The sequence below is a fragment of the Triturus cristatus genome, chromosome 11 (assembly GCF_964204655.1).
Source record: "Triturus cristatus chromosome 11, aTriCri1.1, whole genome shotgun sequence".
In the NCBI taxonomy this organism is placed as follows: Eukaryota; Metazoa; Chordata; class Amphibia; order Caudata; family Salamandridae; genus Triturus; species Triturus cristatus.
This window is the reverse complement of record NC_140594.1, coordinates 1,114,715,308-1,114,733,499: the sequence shown is the minus strand read 5'-3', so window position 1 is coordinate 1,114,733,499 and position 18,192 is coordinate 1,114,715,308. Positions and strand designations below refer to the sequence as shown.

The window sequence follows — 18,192 nt, the reverse complement described above, 5'->3', positions numbered from 1 at the left end:
ATAATTTAAGTACCACTATTTTTTCTTTTAAAGCACTATGGGTGGAGGAAGTTTACGCTGACAAAAGGCAACACTGTTTTATGTGTAGCCTACAAAAGTGTGAATCTTCTGCCTAAATCAGGAGCGTTCCCTATATACTCGAAATTTGCTCCAATATACTCATGATAGACATGATAAACATATATGTGAGGGCTTAAGATCTGATGTCACTTCTTATGATGCCACTTCCTGTGATGTCACGCGCTGTGATGTCACGTGCCATAACGCGACTTGCATTCTGATTAACTAGGTTAGTCCCCCCACTTATTTTTTAGGTCTCACCTACGCAGCGCGCATGCCCTGCATAGGCGAGACCTATAATCATCGGCACAGCTTTGCGGCCAAAAACGTGCACGCGTTCCATTGTCTTCAATGGCAATGCATGCCCGTGTGGCGATTCACTTGCGGGAGCGAGCGACTGGCGCCATATGTTATCAATTATCGCGGCACCAGCCGCTCGCTCCCGCAAATGAATCGCGCAGGCCCCCTCCTCTCTCCCACTGCTGCCGCGCGAGGCGCGCGCGCTTGTTTTTTCTTTTCGCATGCTTTTCTCGCGGAAACTTTTTGAATATTCTTTTTTGCTGTTCAGTGAAACACAACTGCAGCATTTGATTTTTGAGCTATAATCCTCTGGCAAGAGGGGCCAATCTCTCCTCAGCAGCTCTACATGACTGACAGATGTTGTTGCAACATTAAGTTGCATGTCCGTTTGGCATTCGATTAGAAACTTTTGTTTTAACTTGTCAAAGGGTGAAATGCAGAGCCACAACGAGAGATCTGCCTCTATTGTGTTCTCTGCCCAGACTGCTGTCCTGACATTTCAACAGGCCCCACCCACATTTCGCCTGGTGTGTATCACATCGTTACACTTCAGCTTTTAAAAGGTTTTGTCTCATCCCGAAGTCGTCAACATTCCTCCACGCCTCTTAATTTCGGTCAAAGAGCACATTTACAAATGTGGCGCAGCACGCAGGTCGCCATAGTGCCTGGGAGCCCGCTGAAAGCTCGGGCCCGTCCGCGAGGCAGGGCTACCAGGGCCACTGTTTATGAGTAACTAGGAGACAATGGAGCTCGCAGAACACAGGTTCAAATTACCAGAGTCCGGACACTGTGAATGAGCGGAGCTATGCACTGCCAGCAGCCTTAAATATGTACCCACAAGGTGGCAAAAAATGGACTTCAAAGAAAACATATTTTCTAAACACAAATGTCTATACTTTTGTCCATATTCAGACTGTGCAATCATTGTATATCTACTTGGAAATTGCTTATGAAGAGATTTTGAGTAATCTTTTAAAGGTGGCTAAAGAAGAGCCAGTCCCAGTAGCAGGGGAGGGGTCCAACCCTGTTGACCCTACCAGAGGAAGCTTGCTTGTTTGTTCTCAAAGTAAATGAGCCCACCAGTCGTAGGCCTGCAATGGATGGTGTCCTTCGGGGGAAGGACTGAGAGGTACACAGGCTGGTCTGTTCACTCATGCACTGAGCTGCACACTAGGAGCACGCTTTAAAGGGAAGCCTTTTACTTTAGTGTTCGGAGTAGGGGGGGGCAATCTGGGACCCCAAGCTTATGAAGCTCTTTACCACTGTGGAAATGGCAGCCTAAATTCCCATTCAGGGACTACTTGTCAGAAGTAATTAAAAGGCGCATTGATACACAAACAGTGCTCCGCCTAGCCTTTGTCGTCCGGGACACCGAATCTACATAGGGACTATGAGCAGAGCTCTTCAGTGTAAAGGGGCCCCTGCTCCCACAGAGTGACATCCTGCGCTCGGCGTGGACGAGAGACGTTTGCCTGAAGACTCCTGGAACCTATTCACACTTGAGAATCAGCACGCAGTGGGGGCGCATTAAATCAGATTAACTAGTGATGCCCCTTCCCCCCACCGGTAGCAACATGGGAACCCCGCGAAGGTTTTTTTTCATTATAAATGCATACAATGCGTGCACGTAAGATACTCACATGCTCCACACCATCTCCCAGAATACTGAATGCACCCCCGTGTACGTACACACCTCTTAGGGCTATTGCTTTGCTAGAGGAGGGAGGCGGACAGTAAAATGCAAGGACTGGGGGTTTGTGGCAGACAGAAGCTTCACACTCCTAAGTACAAGGGAAACAAAATTATATCCTAAGGGCCGGCTCTAGGGCGGTGCGATCGGTGCCACCGCACCGGGCGCTGACTTGGGGTGGGGCGCCATGTTCATCGCTTTAAAAGCACCTGATGCTGCATACTTTGTCCCCGCAAATGACAACTCCAGTGATTAATGTTCTTCCAGGAGAGAGTCCGGAGCTTTGTCTAATGAATGTTTTGACTGATCATACTGCTGCAAAGAACCGTGTCCCATTCACATCACAAAGTGCATATAATATAAATAGGTCAATGGGTTGCCGGTTTTGTCAGAGATCCCTTTCTTGCTTGCAGTTTACAAGTTATAATCTTAATATAGAGCAGTGAGCTATTAACTGCCATCAAAGAGCTGCATGAAAACTCTAAGGAAAATATTAGAGCTATATATTTTTTGCCCAGACTTTCGTTGTCCGAATTTTGCAAAAGGGGTTCATTTGGGTAGAAATCAATTTTTATTATTAAAGAAAACCCTTAACAATGGTGTTCCATTTTAAATTCTGAATTTGTGCTTTTCCAGTCCTAGGACTCTTAAACTATACTGCCCACCAGCAGTGGCGGTCCGTCCATTGGGGGCGTTGGGGCGTTGCCCCACTAAGCACAAGTCATCATTCATCATGCATATTTGGAATTTCGATCGCGAGCCTGCCACGACTCGCGCACGGCGCCGCACGCACTCAGAATCGGGATATGCCCGACTCAATGTGGACGGCACTGGGGGCGGGGCTGTCAGCGCGAATAGTGCAGCAGGCAGCAGCAGCAGTGTGCGCATGTCAATTTTTGGGCTAGTCATGACTGGCCCGAACATGCGCACACGCACACAATACCTTGACCTTCCCTCCTCCCCCCTCCTCCCCTAGCGACTCATTCTGAGGCAGTGTGGGTGTGGCGAGGCGAGGGACCGCAGCCCCCGGGTCTCATTATGGGCAGGGAGTAACCCTGCTCTTTGCCCAATCCTGTTGAAGTGCGCTGCTGATGCAGCGCCATGATTGGCTAAGACACCGCGCACGGCGCGCAGCCTGCAGGGTGCCGCGCGTGGGTGGTGGCCGCACTTGTATGATTGGCCTGATTTCCCGAGGCGTACGCTGATACGCTCGCTGACTCCTCGGCAGTTGGCATGTGTCGCTCGTCCCCGCCTCGCGCCAGTGCTGCCACATGACTGGAGTCACTCACGGACACGGAGTCGAGTCAGTCACGAGTCGCACTGTCGCAGTCGTCGACGTTACGTTCGTTATCGTTATTCACCATCTGGCGGTGGCGGGCCTGGCAGAAAGGTAAGATGAAATAGTGATTAGTGAACCTGTATGTTTACTTTTACCACACTCTTCTGTCCGAAGACTAGTAACGAAGAGAGGGCTGTCCTTTCCGGGGATTCGTCTATTGGCCTCATTGTAAGAAGTTTCGTACTTTGGTAATTGTCAGACTTTGGGCTCCGAACAAGGAGAGACGATCACAATAGAGGGAAAGTAGGTGGAAGAGAAAGATGAAAAATATGAACAACGGGGAAAGCAGAGAAGAAAAAGGCTTAGTTTTTTAAGAACAAAAATACGCGTGTTTTCGTCTCCCGACACCGCTCAGAACGAATCCCGACAGAGCGCCGTCAATACATTTATTTTATATAAAAAATGAATACCACCTCTGCCTCCCTAGTACCGACAAATACTGCCTTTATTATATATTTTTGTAGGGCCACTGGCCACTACTACCGCGCACGCTCGCATTATTTTAGGTCTGACGTGACGTATATACTCATTATCGGGGATTTCATCGAGCCCTCTTCATCCATTGGTCTATTACTGTCTCATTCACATATTTCTTCCATCATACACAGCGCGGGGCAATGCCTATCTCTAGATGTTAGGTTACTTCCTCTCCGATGGTAATGTGGATTTTTAGAGACCAAAAAGATTTTTACTTTTAGCCAATTTGTTTGACGAGTGCCTGGCACTGCAGGTACCCCAACAATGTTAAGCGTCTTGCAAAAAAACCATGCCAATACAAAACACGCATTAGCAAATACAAAGGTGGCGGCCAGTACTGGACCTATTGCCTTTGCCAGTGCCGGTTTTCAGATGCCTCCGTGCCTGGTTAAAACGGGAGCGTGGGTTATTTTTCTAAGCGTGCCTGTGCATTTGCCCTGATCCTCTCATCTACTGTTTACAGGGGCGGTGAAGGGAGGAGGCAGCACAGTATGCAAAGTATAGCGCTACCGCTCAAACCTTTCCCACAGACAAGCGCTCAACCCGTCTGCACGTGTCACAGCCCCCGCCGCCACCTCAGGTACCAGTGGAACTTTCTAAACACCGAGCCTTGAAGGGGTCAATTCCCTTCTATAAGGAGGCGCTACAGTATGGCGCGGGTTTAACACCTCGCCTGTTGTCGCCTCGCAGGTTGTCGCCTCGCCTGTTGTCACCTCGCCTGTTGTCACCTCGCCTGTTGTCACCTCGCAGGTTGTCACCTCGCCTGTTGTCACCTCGCAGGTGGTCACCTCGCAGGTGGTCACCTCGCCTGTTGTCACCTCGCCTGTTGCTCACCAATGAGGGGCACTTCAGCTCTGCCCAACAAAACCTTCCGTTCATGGCCTCCGGCTGCTTCGGCTGTCACCACTGCCTGTCGAGTGGCTAATTCGGTTGGTCTTTTCTGTCCGTGTCTATCCCACAACTGGTGGAACAGAACTGGAATTTAAACATCTTTGGAGGTGGCCTGCCGCACCCCGATGACAATTGCATAGCTGGGGGTGCATTGAAGACTGCCTTTTCTTTGGTCTCTGGCAGACAGAATTGTGTATATTTTATGAGCTTATCACATATCATGGCCACCCCCAAGCACTGACGGTCCACATATAGTTTCATTAAAGCTGCCTGTAGCTTTCCATTGCTTCAATGGATTTATTTAACAAGGATTTCAATGGAATGAGCAATCACCAGACATATGCAAAAGTCAAAACGAAAATGTTTCTATATAGCATTTTCCTAAATGAAAAAGACGAAAAAGTAAATCAGTAAAGAAACATTTCTGACTCGCAACTCTTTGCAGGGCAATGCGCCTAGCTACCTTTCTGTAAAGTTTGTTCACAATCATCCTGGTAGTTTTGAGATCTTGTGATAAAGCCCTGCTGTCGGTTCCACGTATCAAGAAAACTCGCTCGAAAGGCAGATCCTTCTCTTACCTGGCTCCCCTTTTGTGGAATAAGCTCCCACTTCATATTCACCAATGCGCAGATCATATTAATTTCAGGACCCGTCTTTAAACTGACTGATTATTGGATTCCCCCAACAATCCCTTCACACCCCCGACTGACTGTAGCAGGCAGGCTCGAGGTCCCAGCAGGCCACCGTCCTCTTCACACGAAGTACATTATAGCGATGTGTATGTAAAGCAAAGGATAGATTATATCAAATGAATACAGCCTTTTCTGAAAAATTCGAATGATTTTTTAAGGCATAGTCTGTGTCGTGATTTTAGAATGATTGGTATATGAAATCTTAGAGCTGAATAGGTAGTATGCTACCTCCCACCACGCTACCAATAAACGAAGCACTAACGCAAATCCTCAATGCCTCCATTGACTCAGCCACATTCCTTTAAACCTGAAAACATGCCTAACATCATGCCGATGCTCAAGAACCACCAGCCACTCTTTGGATAGTAAGTGCTGTGCTGTACACATAGAGGTGGGCGGATTTTTAAAGAAAGCTGCCCCACCAACATCATGTTTTTTAAATGCTCGACCACCTTTGCAAGGCAGACGAAATATTTGAAAATGGGCCTACTATTGGGGTATTAGCCCCAATTGTTTCTAATTCTTCCCGCACAGCAGAAACTTTCCCACTGCTGCACTGGCCCATCATCACTGTCACTGACCTTTTCAGTCTGTTTATTCCCCTCTGAGCTGGAAACCCCCAGTGTTAGCATTAGGCTTCAGGGGAGTTCATGTACCTGATGCAGGTCACAAAATGCACATGAGGTCAGTGAGTCACTGCATTTGTCAGAGAGATCATTTTGTTAATTGAAGTTTGTAAGTAAAAATCCTAACATACAACAGTGAGCTATGAACTGTCATCTAAGCTGCATGCAAACTGCAAGGTAAAAATTGTAGCGTTATGTTTTTTTCCCCCAGTCTTTGTTTGATTACCCTAATATTTCAAAAATAAATTGTTATATTTTTATTTTCAGCACCTGGTAAAGCCTGACAAGTTGCAACTGGAACCTTTACCTAATTTTTGGACAAAGAACAAGAGGCCCCAACCTCCTTTGCTGCTCTTTCATCCCAGCTACGACCCAGCAAACACCAGTGTTAAAGGTAAGGAAACTGATTATATTTTTATTTAGATTGGAGTTAGGGCTATGTTTCTGGTCACTCTACATGGTGGTTGGGGTGGGTGCACATTCTGTACATTGTACCCTCCCTCAGTGGATGGAATTTACTAATACTGAGCCTTAGCCCTGTGGTTTGGGCTATAACGGTTGTGAAAGGCACAATCTATTCCTTGCCTTCTTCAAGGCCCTCAAACAGTGTCTGTTTCAGTGCCTTCAGCAACCACTATGGCACACAGAGGCAGCGAGCAGCGGTAAGGCTGTATTTTTAGCAGTCCTGTTGCGCAAAGGGGAGCTGTTGGATTGGAGATCTATTGCGAAAATGCACAAGGTAGATGTATTTATACTGTAATTTGCAATTAATGCACCAAATCTTATACGTTGTACTTTGACTATTGACAGGCTTCTTTCATATTGGTAAGGACAACATCGACATGATGAATACGGTAGAACAATTAATTACACGGTCATTCCATGCACGGCAACTAGAAGACAAACTACAGATAAAGAGATTAGGACCTGATCGGCCAGACCTACAACTACAACAAGTTACCCAGGACAGAGGAAAATCTTACACACGTATATTCTCAAACACCTGGTACACAAAAGCTGAATGGCTTACAGGGTGTCCGACAAGAAACAAACTGTTCTGCTTCCCCTGCTTGCTGTTTACTGGTGATTTTCCTTGGACAAGAGAAGGAGTGATAGACTTGAAGCATCTGTCTGAAAAAATCAAGAAGCATGCACACACAAAAAAGCATATGGAAAACGTAACAAGACTGGGAATGTTGGGAGACACACCGATTGAGCAGCACATAAGCAGTGCATACCGCCAAACAATACAGAAACACAATGAAACAGTTGATAGGAATAGGCACATACTATCAAAATTAATTGATTGCATTCGTTTCTGTGGTGCTTTCGAACTGGCATTGCGAGGCCATGATGAATCAGAAGATTCCACAAATCCAGGAATATTCAAAGGCCTTGTGCATTTAATAGCAAGCATAGACAAAGAAATGGAAGTACATTTAGCAACTGCTACAGTCTTTAAGGGCACCTCTAAAACTATCCAAAATGAACTCCTTGAGTGTATGCTCGAAATTCTGAGAAGCCATATTGTCCAAGAGTTGCAAAACACAGACTTTGTGGCTATTCAGACTGATGACACCACTGATGTGGCCACACAAACACAGTCCGTATTAGTCTTTCGGTACCTGGACAATGACAATAATGTTGTGGAGAGGTTCTATGGTTTCACTCATTTAAGAGACTCTACTGCAGAAACCATTACTGCAGCTATACTGCGTCAACTCAACTTCATTTTTCCAGAGGTGCACCAAAAAAAAAAAATGATTGCACAAAGCTATGATGGTGCGTCCGTAATGAGTGGAAGCCTTGGTGGAGTACAGAAAAGAATTAGAGATGTGTACCCTTATGCTCATTACGTGCACTGTTACGCCCACCAACTTAATCTTATTATGCAGCAGGCAGTATCAAAGATCTCCGAGACACGAATTTTCTTTCTGGATGTAGGAGGCATGGCAGCATTCTTCTCACGTTCCCCAAAAAGAACGGAAGCACTTCAGGAGATTGTGGACAAAAGGGTTCCAAGGGGATCCTCAACTCGTTGGAACTTTAACATACGTACAGTGCAACTAATATATCAATATAGGGAGGACCTTGTGAAATGTTTTCATAATATAGAAGTCAATGACAGCTTTGATTTCAAAACTCAAAGTGAAGCCCGTGGCTTTGCTAGAACACTAGAAGATAGAGAGTTTCAGTTCTTTCTGTTTTTATTTCAAGACATAATGTCAGCTGTCGAAAATGTATACAATCAGTTACAAGCACGAGAGATCGATACTGTCTCTGTGAAAAGAAATACCGCTATGTTTGTCGAGCGCATAAGCATAGTGAGAAATGAGGTGGACAATTTAGACAGCAAACTGCCAGAGGCTTCAACTATTGGAAACCACAGGAAAAACATCACCACTCTGGTCCGAAATGCAAAGGAGATATGTGACATTGTAATTGTGCATGCACAAGAACGGTTTGCTTTCACAAAACATTTGGTGAGTGCAGCATTATTGGAAAGTCAAAACTTTGCAAAATATGGTGAATCCTTCCCTCAGCATGCTCTGCATGAGGCTGTGGAAGCTTATCCCATGCTCAACCAAGAGGACCTCAAAAGTGAGCTGACTGTACTGTACTCAATGCCTGTGTACCGAAATGCCAGAGATGCCAGGGCTTTACTGACTTTAATTTATAAACTAAATATGGAAAAGACATTTACAGAGACAGTGACTTTACTTAAAATTGTCATAACCACTCCTATGACAACAGCAGAGGCAGAACGATCTTTTTACGCCTTAAAGAGGATTAAGACATTCCTAAGAAACACCATGCTTCAGGAAAGACTGAATGCTTTGGCAATGCTTTCTATAGAGAGCAAGTTAGTTCAAAATATCTCTGATTTTAACGTTCAAGTAATTGAAAAGTTTGCTGCTCTAAAAGACAGACGTGCTGAGTTTAGATACAAAAAGTAAACATATGTATGTTCAATGCTGCTAGTTTCCTACCACCTGTTTAGTTGTTTGTTAAATAAAAAACACCTGTGAGGTACTCAGAAATGCATTATATCTCAAAGTCTGTTATGAAGCTCTGTGGTTATACTGAATAAGCAGCTACCTATGTTATATGACATGATCTCTTTATTACTGTAATAACTGCACTTTCTTCATTGCTTTAATAACCTTTCTGCTTTCTCAAATTTGCTTGCAAATGCACCATTTTTCCACTCTTTTTTTCAAACTTTTCTCAGGGGGGAAAACCCCCCCGAACCCCCCTTAGGTTGTTCGGGCTCGCACGCTACGCTCGCTCGCTATGCTGAAGTATGCCAAACATTTTACGCCTCACCACTTTCAAATGTCACCGTCCGCCACTGCCCACCAGTATGAATGACATGTGACTCCTACCCCTTGTAGGCCTCTGTCTGATGTAACATTTCCTATACACAGATTTACACAGAGATGATTGATTGTCTCTGTGCAATGCATGGGTGATGTAAAGTTTTCTGACATCTTAAACTGGCATGAGTGGCGCTATGAAGCTAAATGAATCTAAGAGACAGTTGTTATGGAGACTTGAGGGGCACTGTCAAACGGTGGTCGTGAGGGAACTTGTGGTGGAGCTGGTCATTGGGGAGGGGGGTACCAACAAACATTGTGGCACAGGGCGCCACCAGTGCTAAAGCCAGCCCTGTATATCCTAAACCGAGTGCACGTCCATAAGGTCCTTTCCTTTATTGTTATGAAAGGAGCGGGACAATTCTTACAGATGTGCTACAAACAATAAAAGATGCATGATTCCTGTAATGGAGTTACGTATGCAATGTGGCTTTAATAGCAGACCGTGGATTTCAATAGATCCTGATCTTCCTAAATCTCATTCCTTTAGTAACATTGTGGACCACAAACTCGAACTCCCCGGCCTGCAATCAGCGTAACCCATCAAATGGCCTGATAAACCTCATTATGATCAGTGTCATCCACAGCTTCCCCACCACACAATCCTGACTACCTTAAACGGCACTGTCCTAAATGACAGATGCACTGCTGGAAACTGCACTGACATCTCTGCAACCATCTTGACCATGACGTTGATATTCTTGTTCTAACTGATAATGTGCTGAATCACTCCTCTCGGGTCATCAGTGACTCTCTCGTCCACCCGGAATTTTTATCAGGCAGGATCAGCTTAAAAAACCAAAGTGGAATTGCTGTGTTTCACAAAGTAATCTATAGGGGAGAGGAGTTGGTCTGATGGCTAGGGCGGTGGACCTCGAATCTGGGGAACTGGGTTCGAGTCTTGGTAACGATGCTGAACATCCTGTGTTACTAGACAAATCACTTAATCTCCCTGTGCCTAACAAAACAAGCATTGGCATAGCCAATAGGTCTCGCCTTTGGGACCTTATAAGTGTTTAACCATGCAACAGTTAATGTTGTTGCCCCAAGAATATTGTGCTGCATAACTAAATACTTATAAGGTCCCAAAAGCGAGACCTATTGGCTATCTCAATGCTTGTTTAGGACTTGTGCCCTGGGCAAAGGCAAGACATCAGGGTTGAGGAACTCAGTTAAGAGTAGGTTGCAGAGGCAGGGCGGCAGATGGTTCTCAGAGGGCACAGGCAGATAGCTGGAGAAGGGCAGAGGCCTGCCATCAAAGTCCTGGACAGGTTGTCTGCGTTTAGGATGGAGGCAGGTCGTCACAGTTCATGCAACAGTCAGGAAATCAAACTGCAAGGCGGAGGCAGGAGGTCTGATCAGAGTTCAGCCAGAGACAGCTGCCAAGTCAACAGACAGGTCAATGGAGTTCAGGTAGAAGCAGCTCCTCGACGTTCAAGCCAGAGGCAGTGGACTAGAGATCAGGTGTGCGCCTCGAAGTTGGCAAAAACCACAAAGCGGTGAAGTTCCCCAGAGACTTGTTTGTTCCATTTCGTAACCGCGAGGAAACTTCGCCCTGGCTCCCTTTCACCCACATCAGAGTTACAATAGATTGTTCTGGCCGGACTTCGCCAGGGGTCAGTGCACTGCAGTACTACGTGACCCAAATGTGAAGGTAGGACGGGCAAACAGTAAATCTGAATGCATCATGTCTTAGTTCAGCGACATGGCTGCCTGTGACGGCAATGCCCCTCCCAGCATGCAACTGGTCTGCCTGAGCCTGGTCACTTATAAGGAGCGAGGCAGCGTGCCACAGCCGTCTCTAGCGTTAAAGGGGGGAAACAACACAGCGACGACAGGCAGTGGGGGCCGAGGTGTAACGGCCAACTCAGGACACCTGAGGAGAGGGCAGACCTAGCGAAGACAAACAACGACAGAGAGACGGATAGTGGTAGCGGAGTAAAGAGGGCACAGAGAAGAGAGCCTGAGAAGCAAAGACAAGAGGCAAAAGAAGAGAAGAGAGACAACCCAGAGAGACTGAGCAAACACAGAGAAGAGGAAGATAGATATCATCGCGTGTAAAGGACAGAGACGGTGCCATTTACAGGGACACACAATGTTGGTGGTCAGCGAGCTCCTTCTTGCCCTGGTGGTCTGCGTCATCGCTGCAGAATTTGTCAGACAGCGATGGAAGATCAGGCGACTTCCCCCGGGCCCGACCCCCCTCCCCTTCATCGGAAACCTGCTGGCGCTGAAATTTGAACTAAACCACGAGAAACTCATTCAGGTATTTATTTATTTATTCATTGTTTCCCCGTCGACGTCTAGCTAGCTGTGCGCCATCGGCTTCAGAGCGCCAAGAAACAGAAGAGGTAGAAAATGCGAAACAAACCTACATGGCAAAGAATGAGTGAGAGCAGTAGAACGTATGGGTGCGTTACTGTGCTCTAAACTGCTTGCTTTTTCAAGCGCGATTTTATTTTTGCCTAAGCTCTCTACGACAGTACATGTTTTCCCAGGCCAGCTCTCTCCCTAATGTGTTTCTTTTCCCCCAGTGCTTAATTTGTAAAAAAAAAAAAAAGCATAAGTGGCTGAGCTGTGGTCAGGAGGTCTTTGCAGCTTACACCACCCATTGCGCCGGCCAGCGCTGCCGATGACAGCACGAACACACATACGAACATCACATCACCCTACTAAAAGTGTGGCGCTTCAGACTATTCCAGGCCCTTAAAACTATAAGAATGGCTTGGGCAGCAGGTATTAGTCATTTTTAATGTATATTGAATCAATAAACTACTGTTGTTGTGCTCACTCTATATAAAACAAACATCTCCACCATGTATATATTGCCGGTGTTGGCAATTAAGTGCCAGTGCCTACCACTGGCTCAAATTAAGTACGGTCTTCCCTTCTGCACCCCCCTCGCTTGTCCCCGTGTGCGCCTCATGAGCATTGTTTTCTCGCCCATGTCAGGGTGACCAGATTTTGAGAAGGAAAAACCGGGACAGGCCAGACATAAAAGTTGGATTAAAGCCTTTAGTCTTCTATATCTGGCCTGTCCCGCCCCATATATATATAAATAGATATACTCACACACACACACACACACCCACGCACACTCACACACACACCTTGTAAATGCTTGTGTGTATATATATATACATATAAATATACACACACACTGACACACACGCTTGCAACTGTGTGTGTATATGTCTGTGGTAGGATCCCTCCATCCTGAACTCCTCCTGCATTCTGCCCCACTTTGTCTCTAGTGGGAGCAGGCAGCAGTAAACAGATAAATTGCGTAATATTTTATTCTTCAGAGGTGCCTGTGAATTGAGGTATAACTTTAAATTCTGCTTTGCAGAATGACCTGACCTTTGTCCCAAAAAACTGGACATTTAGCCAAAATTAAGAAAAGTGTCGGGAGACTCCTCTAAAAACTGGGACTGTCCAGGGAAATCCGGGACATCTGGTCACCCTAGCCCACGTGCTATTACCACCTCCTAGCTCCAAATGCTCTCACTTGCGCCCCAATTTGCTTCCCCCACTTTATGTTCCACATTGCTGTCTCTCTCGCCTGTTTGTTCTTTTACCCCGCCCTCCGTTTTGATTCTTCCCCGCGCACTCAGCGATGCTTCCGGACCACCATGTTGGTCAGGCCTTATAGACCCACATGAAGTGCTTAATTTGTAAAATATTAAGTACCAGGGCACTTATCGGAAGGCTACTGCAGCCTGCACTGCCCATACCTTGCCAGCGCTGCCAATGGCAGTACCAACATAACACCTAACCATCACACCTACAAGTGTGACTATTTCAGGCCACACAAAGCTATAATAATTGCATGATAGACTGGTGTTATTCATTTTTAATGAATACTGACTAAATAAACACTTTTGTTGTGCTCATTGGAAACTAAAAAGACAGTGGTGGACTGTCATTAGAGCCGGTGCTGACAATTAAGTGCAGGTGCTGAGTACCGGAAACCACTGGCACAAATTAAGCACTGCCCCCATGTTGCTTCAACGTACATCAGAGTGTTGCTCCCACTCACCCGCTTTGCCCCATCTTGCTTCTGCGTCCCCGCTGGGTTGCTACACTTACCCGCTTTCCCCCAAAAATGCTTTGACTGTTTTTTTTTCTTATTATTTACACATCGAGTTGAATGTAGCATAATTTTGTAGGTGTGCATGCATCGTACTTATGCCTAAAAAATGACGCAAAAGCCTTTTTGGATTTAGCCATGCTGCACAGCATCCAGGACACTATGCAGCATAGTTAAACGTCATTTGTAAAATCAATAGGTCCCAAAGGCGAGACCTATTGGCTTTGCAAATGCTTGTTGTTGGAAGCATAGCTGAGACTTATCACTTACTTTGGTCCACAGTAGGGGAGGAGCAGAATGAAGAGACTCTGGCCCAGAGTTACAAAACTCTCAGGCAACGCAGTAGAGCACGCAAAGTGGTGGCGCTGCATGCAGGCAGAGAGGAGAAAAGTGCCATATCTGCAAAGATATGGCACTTTCCTCCTTTCTCCCTAGCAGAATTATGCTGCTGAGCGCCATGCACACACCTTTGCGCTTTAGTGCAAAGGTGTCTGTGCGAGCCTAGCATAGGTTTTGTACTGGAAGGGTACCCTTCCACTACAAAATACTTCCACTTAGACCGAGTCTACAACTTTCCCACTTCCCACTCTAAAGTCGGAAAAGAAAGTTGGAATGAGAGCATTTCTTCTTTTACAGCCTGCTTTCAAGTGGCGTTCATTTTTAGGTAAAAACCCTATATGCTATTGTTTGTAGATAGAAGTTTGCATCGAAATTCATGGGTGGTAGCATGGGAATCCCCATGGACCACCCATGGAATCCTACCTGGATGCAGTTTATGTTACTTTTCCTTACTAACCAATGCAAGTACTAATTCGCTTTGATTTGTAAATCTAAAAAAAAAGAATTGTGTTGGATCTGCATTGAAAAGATAACACAAACCCAACGCAACCTTTGTAAATCTGGGCCTCCGTCATCCTAAGTAAGTAAGTAAGTAGTAGGCTTATAAAGCGCTCAAATGCCGAGGCGTCTTGGCGCTATAGCAGGAAGCTGGTTTAGCAAGGGAGGCATGTATTACTTCTGCCTGATAAATAGCCACGTCTTCAGCAATTTCCTGAACCGAGGTCTGGAGGGTTGTAGTCTGATGTCGACTGGTAGTTCATTCCATAAGTTGGACGCACGATATGTCAGGCTTCACCTCCCCATCTAGTCCTTTGTATTCTAGGTATCTGGACTCGACCTTTGTTGGCAGATCTAAGATTACGCAGAGGAATGTACTCCCAGAATAGTTTTGGTAAGTCTGCTGCTCCTCCACCAAACTGGGCTTTGTGTACCAGGCACAGAGCCTTAAATTGAATTCGCTGTTGCACCTGCAGCCAATTAAGTGATTTAATGCAGCTGGAAATGTGATGATTCTTCAGAAGGTTTAGCAGCATTCTTGCTGCAGCATTTTGCAAAGATTGTAGTTTGGACAGCTGGCGCTTGTTAATGCCCAGAAAGAGGGCATTACAGTGGTCAATTCGTGAAAGGATCAAAGCGACTGCAACCAATTTCCGAAGTTCCAGGGGAATAAAGGGAAAGAATTTCCGTAAGACTTTTAGTTGAAAAAAGCAGGCCGATGTAAGCTGCTTAATTTGGCCAACGAAACTTAGTTGATCGTCCAGCAAGATTCCCAAAGTTCCTGACCTTTCCTGGGGGTACTGGACATTGATCTGCCTCCACCGGCCACCACTCATGGTTCCAGAGCGGTGCCCCAGTCCCAAACTCCATCACCTGTGTTTTTCCCATATTTAATTTAAGGTAATTCTGGTGCATCCAATCCATAATATGTTTTAGACAGCATTGAAATTTCCTAGCACTTGAGGAGATGGAAATGACAAATTGGGTGTCGTCAGCATATGACACCAATGAGAAACCTTGCCCCCTGGTCAGCTCAGCCAGAGGTATCACATACATTTTGAAAAGTGTTGGAGGCAAGGCTGACCCCCTAGGAACTCAACCAGAGAGGGAAAATCTCTCTGATAGATATTTGTTCCAGCACACCCTCTGTTCCCTTGCCACAAGGAACGAGGCCAGAAGGTCAAGAGCCTGCTCATTAATTCGTATTGCCTTCAACCTTTGAATTAGTACCTGATGGTTCACGGTATCGAAAGCGGCTGAAAGGTCCAGTAGGATTAGAATGACCTCTCCTCCGCCATCAAGTTCTCTACGTATTTCCTCGGTGGCAATAATTAGGGCTGACTCAGTGGAGTGCTGTTATCTGACGCCATGTTGAGAATGGTCTAGGAGGTTATTAAGCTCCAGATATCCTATTAAATCTTGAGTCATAGATTTTTCCAAGATTTTTGCCGCTAACGTTAGACAAGATTGGCCTAATACATGCCTTCTTCCAAGAAATGGGGAAAATTTCCGATCTCATGATGTTATTCAGAAACGGGGCAAGTTGGTTACTGATCTTATCTGAGACCAAATGTATTATAGCTGGCGGGCAACGGTCTGTTGGGGACCCGGAAATTTGCTGCTAATAGCAGATCACTTGTTTTATCCACTGATAGAGGGGTAAAACTGCTCAGCTGACTTGCCATGGTCGGTCTGTTTAAGTTAGCTGGCTCAGTTGTACTGATATTACAGGAGTTCGGGAATTTCCCTACCAGTTCGTCATAGATCAGTTGGACTTTAGTCTGGAAGAAGCTTGTCATCTTATCGCAAAGGTACAAATTAATTTTCTTGGTTAAGTATGGATAGCGCCGTGACAGTCTTGAAAAGCTCTCTTGAGGAGTTTGTAGCCTCTTCAATTTTGCTAGTAAAGTACTTCCTTTTCGCATTTTTGGTAGCTTCCTTATACTCCTCTAAACTAGTTTATAGGGAAGTTTGCTCTGTCCTCTCTAAGTGCCTACAGCTGATTTTTATGGCGTTAAGGTCTGGATTGTACCAAGGGGCAGAAGCGCTTTTTCGACGTTGTTTATTTAGTCTTAGCTGGCCAGCTGCTCAATGGCTGATCTGATCTATTCATCCATGTTATCAGCTGCCTCATTGACATCTGGCTCTAGCAGCGGTAGACTTGTATCTAACAACTCTTCTAGCTCTTCTCTCCTGATTTTATGCCGTGGCCTAGATTTAATGGGAGGTAGGTTCTTTGGCTGGAACCTATCACTCTCCTGGTGTGTGAGTTTGAAGAAGATGGCATTGTGATCTGACCATGTTAAGGGTGGTATTTTCTCAACTGAGATATTGGGGTTGTTGGTAAAGATACCATCCTCCCTTCTCATTTCCCGGATCCAGCCCAAAGCAGAATGGGAAGTGGGTGAAAGCAGTGCCGTTGATGGCATAAGTCTTGCTTTTAGAGTGGACCAGGGTACAAGTACTCAAAAATAAGCCGGGGAATAATTATCATATGCAATGTGCTGTGGTTCACAGGTGTGATATCACAGGAAGTGGTCTCACAACCCTATCATACTGCTCATTTTAAAGGGAATGGCCTGATTATTTTCTGATCACCTTCAGTACTCTTTGTAATACTCTTTCTTATCCTCATCTCAAAAGCTCAATGAATGTAATAGTTCCATTTATAAGCAGCTCATCATTTGTGCAGTATGACATCATTATAACATGTACACATGTAATCAAAATAAACATAAATCAAGAGTACAAGACTGGCTGGACGGGTCCCGGAACGACAAGACCTTTTTTAACACAGCAATGATAGTTGGCAAGCGCGATATAGCGGCAGCATGGATTTGTCCCGATCCACCAGCTCTGGGAAAGTGGCGTAAAGGAATGGACTGGTGTGCGACACAGGAGAAGGCTTTATACACGGCACGTGGGTGCCCCAAGAAATACAGAAGGATGTGGGGCAAATGGCTGGGCGCAGTTGGGGGAAGTTAATGAAGCTTCCAGTTTCCTGTGGTTGCATTCCCTGTGGGGTTCTGTATTGGGGCTATGGGGGGGGTGTTCTTTCTCTTGAAGATGTACATTAATATCTGCTATCCGTGATTATGCTGAACTGTTTGTAAGTGTTTGAAAATCAATAAAAATGTGATTATCAAAAAAAATCAAGATTACAGAGGCTGGTTTTGAAACTATGAATCAATGGCTACTATCATTTACACTCAAAGCTTGTTATTTTGATAAAATAGTGAGGACATATGATATCAAAAGCAATTATAGACTAATACATCATAAATGGGACATGAGGCATGAAGTTTGTAATTATGTTTTAAAAAAAAGTTCAATAAGCTTTATTGACATGAGTAGTAGATGTGGATCTAGAAATCTTTAACGATCTGATCCAGATATTGCTCCAGAAGTCGGTGTTCCATTCACAACCCAAATCAGACTCCCATGCAAGCTCTACTTTAGTCTTAGCTCTCTCCGGATCAGCGGAGTTGAAAAATGTATAAATGAGAGAGGCCTTTGGAGACAATAATAAAATTCTGATAAGCGGATCCTGTACAGACAAGGATTCTTCGGAGGGAAGAGAATACAAAACTTCTAGAATTGTTTCTATTAGTCACAAGGAGACTAAAAAATGGCTTGGAACTGAGAAAAAGAACAGGAGAAAAGCCATCAAACATGTCCTGAACCCAGATGATACCCTTAGATCTCCAAGAGTTCCAAAACAGGGGTCTGTTGTTGATAGTGAGAAGGCGGTTATGCCAAAGAGGAGAACGTAAAAATGTGTCTCTAGAGATTATCTTTGGTTGACAATAAGGT

At 45.3% G+C, this 18,192-nt stretch overlaps 1 protein-coding gene across 1 annotated transcript in view; it reads left to right on the top strand.

The window, feature by feature from the left end:
• The first annotated feature begins 11,203 nt into the window (after nucleotides 1–11,203).
• Nucleotides 11,204–18,192, top strand: part of LOC146786126 (cytochrome P450 2J2-like) — a 169,276-nt gene continuing 162,287 nt past the window's right edge. Inside the window, exon 1 of the mRNA XM_085635626.1 lies at nucleotides 11,204–11,718. Coding sequence (XP_085491752.1) covers nucleotides 11,548–11,718 — 171 coding nt within the window. The 5' untranslated portion in view covers nucleotides 11,204–11,547. The remainder of the gene's footprint in view (nucleotides 11,719–18,192) is intronic.